A 10,570-nucleotide genomic window follows, 5' to 3' on the forward strand; every position below is an offset into this window, starting at 1 on the left:
TCAATTACCAAATCATCGGCATACATAACGTGGTTGACCAATAGGGAGCCATCCCTCGACCGCACCCGGGCATCGATCAGCCTCCCATTGTATCTGTACCAGATGGAAATTCCCCCAGGGTACAGCTATTGAAGGCTTCACGAACTACGCGGTCAAAATAGATGTTCAATAATGTGGGAGCCAGAGGACATCCGTGTCGCCCAGCAGGTGCCCCACCCCCCTACCCCCCCCTACCCCCCCCTGCCCCCCCTGCCCCCCCTACCCCCCTCCCCTACCTTGACGAGGTCTTTGAGCAGCCGCTGCGCTCGCTTCTGGCTGCCCGAGGTGTCCCGCGCCACGCGGTACAGCGCGTCCAGAGCCGCGGCCGCAGTCTCGTCCACGAGGGGGGGGGCAGAGGAGGGGGAGGGGGGCCCCCCCCGCCCCCCGCTCCCCCCGCCGCACTTGCCCTGCAACTTGCTCTGCACGCGCAGCACGAGATGGCGGGCGCTGAAGCCGTCCAGCGGCTCTGCAAGCGCGAGGTGGGGGGGGCAGAGAGAGGGGGGCAGGGAGAGGGGGGGCAGAGAGAGAGGGGGGCAGAGATAGGGGGGGCAGAGAGAGGGGGGGCAGAGAGAGAGGGGGGCAGAGATAGGGGGGGCAGAGAGAGGGGGGGCAGAGAGAGAGGGGGGGCAGAGAGAGAGGGGGGGGCAGGGAGAGAGGGGGGGCAGAGAGAGGGGGGGCAGAGAGAGGGGGGGCAGGGAGAGAGGGGAGGCAGAGATAGGGGGGGCAGAGAGAGGGGGGGCAGAGAGAGAGGGGGGGGGCAGGGAGAGAGGGGGGGGGCAGGGAGAGAGGGGGGCAGAGAGAGGGGGGCAGGGAGAGAGGGGGGCAGAGAGAGGGGGGGCAGGGAGAGAGGGGAGGCAGAGATAGGGGGGGCAGAGAGAGGGGGGGCAGAGAGAGAGGGGGGGGCAGAGAGAGAGGGGGGGGCAGGGAGAGAGGGGGCAGAGAGAGGGGGGCAGGGAGAGAGGGGGGCAGAGAGAGGGGGGGGCAGGGAGAGAGGGGGGCAGAGAGAGGGGGGCAGAAAGAGAGAGGGGGGGCAGGGAGAGAGGGGGGCAGAGAGGGAGAGGGGGGGCAGGGAGAGAGGGGGGCAGAGAGAGAGAGGGGGGCAGGGAGAGAGGGGGGCAGAGAGAGGGGGGGCAGGGAGAGAGGGGAGGCAGGGAGAGAGGGGGGCAGAGAGAGGGGGGGCAGGGAGAGAGAGGGGGGGCAGGGAGAGAGGGGGGGCAGGGAGAGAGGGGGGCAGCAGGGAGAGAGAGGGGGGGCAGGGAGAGAGGGGGGGCAGGGAGAGAGGGGGGCAGGGAGAGAGGGGGGCAGAGAGAGGGGGGGCAGGGAGAGAGGGGAGGCAGGGAGAGAGGGGGGGCAGAGAGAGGGGGGGCAGAGAGAGGGGGGGCAGAGAGAGGGGAGGCAGGGAGAGAGGGGGGGCAGAGAGAGGGGGGGCAGGGAGAGAGGGGGCAGAGAGAGAGGGGGGCAGAGAGAGAGAGGGGGGGCAGGGAGAGAGGGGAGGCAGGGAGAGAGGGGGCAGAGAGAGGGGGGGCAGGAGAGAGGGGGGGCAGAGAGAGGGGAGGCAGGGAGAGAGGGGGCAGAGAGAGAGGGGGCAGAGAGAGAGAGGGGGGGGGCAGGGAGAGAGAGGGGGCAGAGAGAGGGGGGGCAGGGAGAGAGGGGGCAGAGAGAGAGGGGGCAGAGAGAGAGAGAGGGGGGGCAGGGAGAGAGGGGAGGCAGGGAGAAAGGGGGGCAGAGAGAGGGGGGGCATCATCATCACCATCATCACCACCATCATCACCATCATCATCACCATCATCACCACCATCACCACCATCATCACCATCACCATCATCGTGAGGACATTTATTATAGCTGTGGCCAAACACTTTGAACGCGCGATGCTGATTAAAAAAAATTGGAGGGAAAAGCCAGAGGACCCGGAGAAAAATCACGCGGAGAGAGAGAGACACGCAAACTCCAGATACAGCAGTAGGCGTCACGGTCAGGATCGAACCCACGACCTCCTGCGTACCAGGCAAGGTAGTTAACATCTCCTAGCCACAGTGATGATGAGAGAGTGAGAGAGAGACACCGCAAACCCCAAATATACAGCAGTCGGCGTCAGGATCGGGATAAAACCCACGATTTCCTGTATATCAGGCGAGGTAGTTAACATCTCCTAGCCACAGTGATGATGATGAGAGAGAGACACCACAAACTCCAAATATACAGCAGTAGGCGTCAGGGTCGGGATCGAACCCACGACCTCCTGCATACCAGGCGAGGTAGTTAACATCTCCTAGCCACTGTGATGATGATGATGAGAGAGACACCACAAACTCCAAATATACAGCAGCAGGTGTCAGGGTCGGGATCGAACCCACGACCTCCTGCATACCAGGCGAGGTAGTTAACATCTCCTAGCCACCGTGATGATGATGAGAGCGAGAGACACGCAAACTCCAAATACACAGCAGCAGGCGTCAGGGTCGGGATCGAACCCACGACCTCCTGTATACCAGGCAAGGTAGTTAACATCTCCTAGCCACCGTGATGATGATGAGAGAGATACGCAAACTCCAAATATACAGCAGCAGTCATCGCCAGGGTAGGGATCGAACCCACGATTTCCTGTATACCAGGCGAGGTAGTTAACATCTCCTAGCCACCGTGATGATGATGAGAGAGATACGCAAACTCCAAATATACAGCAGCAGATGTCAGGGTCGGGATCGAACCCACGACATCCTGCATACCAGGCGAGGTAGTCAACATCTCACCGCCACGTCAGGGAAACAGAGAGAGACAAACACAGAGACCACCATCTCGAAAGTCGTGTGAAGGCGCCTGACCACTTCTCTCTTTCTCTGACTCACGCCGAGACAGAGATAACGTGGGGATCGCGTGTTCCCCCCTCGCACACAGTCGGGCGCTTTCCTTCCCGTTGCAGCGCGCGCGTCGAACGCGTACAAAGACAAAGATCCCCCGTGTAGCCTTTGGAAGACTGCCGGGGCAAGTGCTGTGAGCGAGTAGCAGCACCTATGAAGGCCGGCACACAGTGGCACACGAGGGGGCGGGTGGGTGGCCAGCACCACGCCCGGCCGCCTTTGTCTCCCCAGTGCTATTTTACACACCGCAACCAGGCAATCGGTTTTAAGGCTGAGTCGACCTAGGGGGTGGCCATTCACCGGTACAGATAAATCGGCGCACGCAGTCATTGTTCGTGAGCGCGAATGGAACGACGCTCCATTGCTGGATTCGTAGCGCAGAGCAGCGCTAACCGCTGCGCCACCGCTCCCCACAAAGACAAAGATCCCCCGTGTAGCCTTCACAGGCTTTTGAGGCAAGTGCGGTTAGGCAGCGCATGCCAAGGCCGGCACAGTGGCACACGAGGGGGTGGCTGGCACCACGCCCGGCCGCCTTTGTCTCCCCGGTAGCGATGTTTATGCACCGGGTACTCATTTGAGGCTGAGTCGACCTCGGGGAGGCCCAGGACCGGTTCAGATTATCGTCACCGGCGCTAGTGGCCGTGAGCGGGAATCGAACTCGCTTCGCCGGGTTCGTAGCGCAGCGTAGCGCTAACCACTACACCACCGCTCCCCGCGACACACAGACACACACACGACACACACACACAGACACACACAACAGACACACACACGACACACACAGACACGACACACAGACACGACACACATACAGACACAAACCCATACATTCAGACTCACATACAGACACACATAGACACAGACACACGACACACACACAGACACGACACACAGACACACACACGACACACAGACACGACACACACACTAGACACACACACACATACATAGAGACACACATATACACGCAGACACACACGACACACATGACACACACACAGACACACACGACACACACACACACAGACACACACGACACACACACAGATAGACACACACAGACACACACACAGATAGACATGGCACACACAAGACACACACACAGATAGACACACACAGACACACACGACACAGACACACACGACACACAGACACACACACAGACACACACGACACACACACACAGACACACACGACACACACACAGATAGACACACACAGACACACACACAGATAGACATGGCACACACAAGACACACACACAGATAGACACACACAGACACACACGACACACAGACACACACGACACACAGACACACACACAGACACACACGACACACACACACAGACACACACGACACACACACAGATAGACACACACAGATAGACATGGCACACACAAGACACACACACAGATAGACACACACAGACACACACGACACACAGACACACACGACACACAGACACACACACAGACACACACACACACAGACACACACGACACACACACAGATAGACACACACAGACACACACACAGATAGACACAGACACACACGACACACAGACACACACACACGACACACAGACACACAGACACACACGACACACACACACAGACACACACGACACAGACACACACGACACACAGACACACACACAGACACACACGACACACACACACAGACACACACGACACACACACAGATAGACACACACAGACACACACACAGATAGACATGGCACACACAAGACACACACACAGATAGACACACACAGACACACACGACACACAGACACACACGACACACAGACACACACACAGACACACACGACACACACACACAGACACACACGACACACACACAGATAGACACACACAGATAGACATGGCACACACAAGACACACACACAGATAGACACACACAGACACACACGACACACAGACACACACGACACACAGACACACACACAGACACACACGACACACACACACACAGACACACACAGACACACACACAGAAAGACACAGACACACACGACACACAGACACACACACACGACACACAGACACACAGACACACACGACACACACACACAGACACACACGACACAGACACACACGACACACAGACACACACACAGACACACACGACACACACAGACACACACGACACACAGATAGACACACACAGACACACACACAGATAGACATGGCACACACAAGACACACACACAGATAGACACACACAGACACACACGACACACAGACACACACGACACACAGACACACACGACACACAGACGCACACACAGACACACACGACACACACACAGACACACACGACACACACACAGATAGACACACACAGACACACACACAGATAGACATGGCACACACAAGACACACACACAGATAGACACACACAGACACACACGACACACAGACACACACGACACACAGACACACACACAGACACACACGACACACACACACAGACACACACGACACACACACAGATAGACACACACAGACACACACACAGATAGACACAGACACACACGACACACAGACACACACACACGACACAAACACAGACACACACCTAAGTGACTTTACCGAAAGAAAAAAAACCCTAAATCCTTGCAGTCACGAAAGCTTCAAATCTAGAACAGACACACACAGACGCAGACACACACAGACAGACACAGACACACACACGACACACACAGACAGACATACACAGACACACACATACAGAAAGACAGACACAAACACGACACAAACACAGACACACACACGACACACACACGACACACACACACACACGACACACACAGACACACACACAGACACACACACGACACACACACACAGACACACACACGACACACACACACGACACACACAGACACACACACACAGACAGACACACACACAGACACACACACGACACACCCAGACACACGACACACACACACAGACACACACACACGACATAGACACACACGACACAGACACACACACACAGACACACACAGACATAGACACACACAGACACACACTCACACACACACAGACACACGACACACACAGACACACACACACAGACACACACACACGACACACACACAGACACACACACGACACACACACAGACACACACACGACACACACAGACACACACACGACACACACACAGACACACACACGACACACACACACAGACACACACACACGACACACACAGACACACACACAGACACAGGCAGACACACACACGACACACACAGACAGGAACTCACCATCAGCGGAGTCCAGCAGCAGCAATCCGGTGTCCATTTACAGAAATGCGACTTCCAACACCAACACCAACAACACGAAGAACAAGCGGTCCCAACAGCAACGACAGCCCCCTCCCTGCACGTGTCCTCGCGATAATGAATTCCAGCCACCGCTACCACCGCCACCACCAGCCACCCACCACAACCACTATAACCACCACAACCTCACCACACAGGGTGCCACCGCCACCAGCCACCCACCACCACTATAACCACCACCACCACCCACCACCACTATAACCACCACAACCTCACCACACAGGGTGACACCACCACCACCACCCACCACCACCACCACCCACCACCACCCACCACCACTATAACAACCACCACCGCCACCACCACCATCCACCCACCACCACTATAACCACCACCGCCACCACCACCAGCCACCCACCACCACTATAACCACCGCCCACCACCACCCACCACCACTATAACCACCACCACCACCCACCACCACTATAACCACCACAACCTCACCACACAGGGTGACACCACCCACCACCACCACCACCACCCACCACCACTATAACCACCACCGCCACCACCACCAGCCACCCACCACCACTATAACCACCGCCACCACCACCACCACCGCCACCAACACCACCCACCACCACTATAACCACCACAACCTCACCACACAGGGTGACACCACCACCACCACCCACCACCACTATAACCACCACCGCCACCACCACCAGCCACCCACCACAACCACAATAACCACCACAACCAGCCACCACAGAGGGTGACACCACCACCGCCACCACCACCAGCCACCCACCACAACCACAATAACCACCACAACTTCACCACACAGGGTGACACCCCCACCACCACCACTATAACCACCACAACCTCACCACAGAGGGTGACACCACCACCAGCTACCACCACGAGCCACCCACCACTACCACCACTATAACCACCACAACCTCACCACAGATGGTGACACCACCACCACCATCCACCCACCACCACTATAACCACCACAACCTCACCGCAGAGGGTGACACCACCACCACCGCCACCACCCACCACCACCACTATAACCACCACCCACCACCACCACCACTATAACCACCACAACCTCACCACAGAGGGTGACACCACCACCACCAGCCACCACCACCACCAGCCACCACCACCACCCACCACAACCAAAATAACCACAACAACCTCACCACAGAGGGTGACACCACCACCACACACCCACCACAACCACAATAACCACCACAACCTCACCACAGAGGGTGACACCACCACCGCCACCACCACTACCACCACTATAACCACCACAACCTCACCGCAGAGGGTGACACCACCACCACCGCCACCACCCACCACCACCACTATAACCACCACCCACCACCACCACTATAACCACCACAACCTCACCACAGAGGGTGACACCACCACCACCAGCCACCACCACCACCACCAGCCACCACCACCACCCACCACAACCAAAATAACCACAACAACCTCACCACAGAGGGTGACACCACCACCACCCACCCACCACAACCACAATAACCACCACAACCTCACCACAGAGGGTGACACCACCACCGCCACCACCACTACCACCACTATAACCACCACAACCTCACCACAGAGGGTGACACCACCACCGCCACCACCACTACCACCACTATAACCACCACAACCTCACCACAGAGGGTGACACCACCCACCACCACCACTATAACCACCACCACCGCTGCTTGGGGTGTAACTATGAACTCGGCGATGATTGACAGCTACACGTTGACCAGACACAGCTACACACACAGCTACACACACACACAGCTACACACACACAGCTACACACACAGCTACATACACACACAGCTACACACACACACAGCTACACACACACAGCTACACACACACACACACAGCTACACACACAGCTACACACGCACACAGCTACACACACACAGCTACACACACAGCTACACACACGGCTACACACACACAGCTACACACACGCACAGCTACACACACGCACAGCTACACACACGGCTACACACACACAGCTACACATACAGCTACACACACACAGCTACACACACACACACAGCTACACACACACGGCTACACACACACACGGCTACACACACACACGGCTACACACACACAGGGTTACACACACACAGCTACACACTCACGCGGCTACACGCAATATTAATCTCGACAAGTTTTCTGAAGGTAGTTCGCATGATGATTACGATCTGGGTGTGACCCGTGGGTGGTTGATGGTGACGGGGGTGTGGTGGTGGTGATGATGATGAAGGTGTGATGGTGGTGATGGGGGTGATGGTGGTGATGGTGATGATGATGGGGGTGAGATGGTGGAGATAGGAGTGTGGTGATGGTGGTGGTGGTGATGATGGGGTGTGATGATGATTATGACGGTGGTGATGATGATGATGGGGGTGACGGTAGTGAAGATAGGAGTGTGGTGATGGTGGTGGTGGTGATGATGGGGTGTGATGATGATTATGACGGTGGTGATGATGATGATGGGGGTGACGGTGGTGGAGATAGGAGTGTGGTGATGGTGGTGGTGGTGATGATGGGGTGTGATGATGATTATGACAGTGGTGATGATGATGATGGGGGTGACGGTGGTGGTGATAGGAGTGTGGTGATGGTGGTGGTGGTGATGATGGGGTGTGATGATGATTATGACGGTGGTGATGATGATGATGGGGGTGACGGTGGTGGAGATAGGAGTGTGGTGATGGTGGTGGTGGTGATGATGGGGTGTGATGATGATTATGACGGTGGTGATGATGATGATGGGGGTGACGGTGGTGGAGATAGGAGTGTGGTGATGGTGGTGGTGGTGATGATGGGGGTGTGATGATGATTATGACGGTGGTGATGATGATGATGGGGGTGACGGTAGTGGAGATAGGAGTGTGGTGATGGTGGTGGTGGTGATGATGGGGTGTGATGATGATTATGACGGTGGTGATGATGATGATGGGGGTGACGGTGGTGGAGATAGGAGTGTGGTGATGGTGGTGGTGGTGATGATGGGGTGTGATGATGATTATGACGGTGGTGATGATGATGATGGGGGTGACGGTGGTGGAGATAGGAGTGTGGTGATGGTGGTGGTGGTGATGATGGGGTGTGATGATGATTATGACAGTGGTGATGATGATGATGGGGGTGACGGTGGTGGTGATGATTATGAAGGTGTGATGATGGTGATGGTGGTGATGGTGATGATGATGGGGGTGTGATGGTGGTGATGGGGGGGGTGATGATGATAGTAGTGATGGTGGTGATGACGATGGGGGTGATGATGATAGTAGTGGTGGTGGTGATGATGATGGGGGTGACGGTGGTGATGATGAGCCGGGGGGGTGGGGGGGGCGGGGGGAGGGCGGGGGGTGAGGCGGGGCGGGCGGGGGGGAGGGGCGGGCGGGGTCCCTCTGACTCCCCAGTGATTGGCCCCGTGGTCAACTTTGTGCCGCAGAGAGACGCTCACGAGACGCGCGGAGCCTCTGAGCTCCACCTGTTCCAACTCTTCCACGTGGGTGGGCGTCAAGGATGGAGCCGTACACGTGGCTCTGCCAGGAGGAGGCGGCTACAGCAACACGGTGGCCTCCACGTGACCGGCCTGTATGGGGATAGAGCGTTTCCCCCTCGCAGGAACGCGTGGGTTTTTAAATCCTTTATATTAAGTTAATTTGCTTGCTTGCGCGCTTACGACCGTGCAAATCTTTCGGTCGTTTTTCAACCCACTTCCCGTGATCCAATCGAGCTGACATGTTGCACACAGACTCGTTGTGCGTGACAATTTATTTTCGTGAAAAAAATGTCTATATTTAATTACCAATTGCTTAATGGTGGCAGGCAATCATCTGACCCATAAGTGGCAGCCATCTCAAGCCAGAGGACGAGAGGACTCTAGCCGCCACACATATAAAGGATTTATAGTGAAAAACTTTGTTTTTACGGGTTAATTTTTCTCCAGGCTACTCTGGGTTTCTCCACCCACGTGTAAACCACTCATGCATTGGCCGAACACACCTCTAGATATATATAGCGAGAGAGACGCGGGGTGGGGGGGAGAATCGCAGAGCTTGGATGATTGTTAAAGTCGAATCAAGTTCAAGTTTCATTGATTAGGTACAGCGCTGTGAGCCATGCGGCTCTTGAATCGGGTGCAACCGCAACAAACAAAAAACAAAAACATGAACAAAAAACATCTTAAAGTGAATATGTGACTAAGTGCAAACAGAAAATCCAAGAAAAGATAGCAAAATATTGCAGAAAAAAGCACCGTACACCAACGCTG

The 10,570-nt window shown here is 56.1% G+C and overlaps 1 protein-coding gene across 1 annotated transcript in view; it reads right to left on the minus strand.

The window, feature by feature from the left end:
* Nucleotides 1–6,316, minus strand: part of LOC133356659 (tumor necrosis factor alpha-induced protein 8-like protein 1) — a 12,513-nt gene extending 6,197 nt beyond the window's left edge. Inside the window, exons 1-2 of the mRNA XM_061574328.1 lie at nt 6,205–6,316; nt 276–505 (exon numbers count right to left, since the gene is read on the minus strand). Coding sequence (XP_061430312.1) covers nt 276–505; nt 6,205–6,241 — 267 coding nt within the window. The 5' untranslated portion in view covers nt 6,242–6,316. The remainder of the gene's footprint in view (nt 1–275; nt 506–6,204) is intronic.
* Nucleotides 6,317–10,570: the final 4,254 nt, after the last annotated feature.

Source organism: Lethenteron reissneri, chromosome 1 (assembly GCF_015708825.2).
Source record: "Lethenteron reissneri isolate LAM-NWPU_2019-01 chromosome 1, ASM1570882v1, whole genome shotgun sequence".
Lineage (NCBI taxonomy): Eukaryota > Metazoa > Chordata > Hyperoartia > Petromyzontiformes > Petromyzontidae > Lethenteron > Lethenteron reissneri.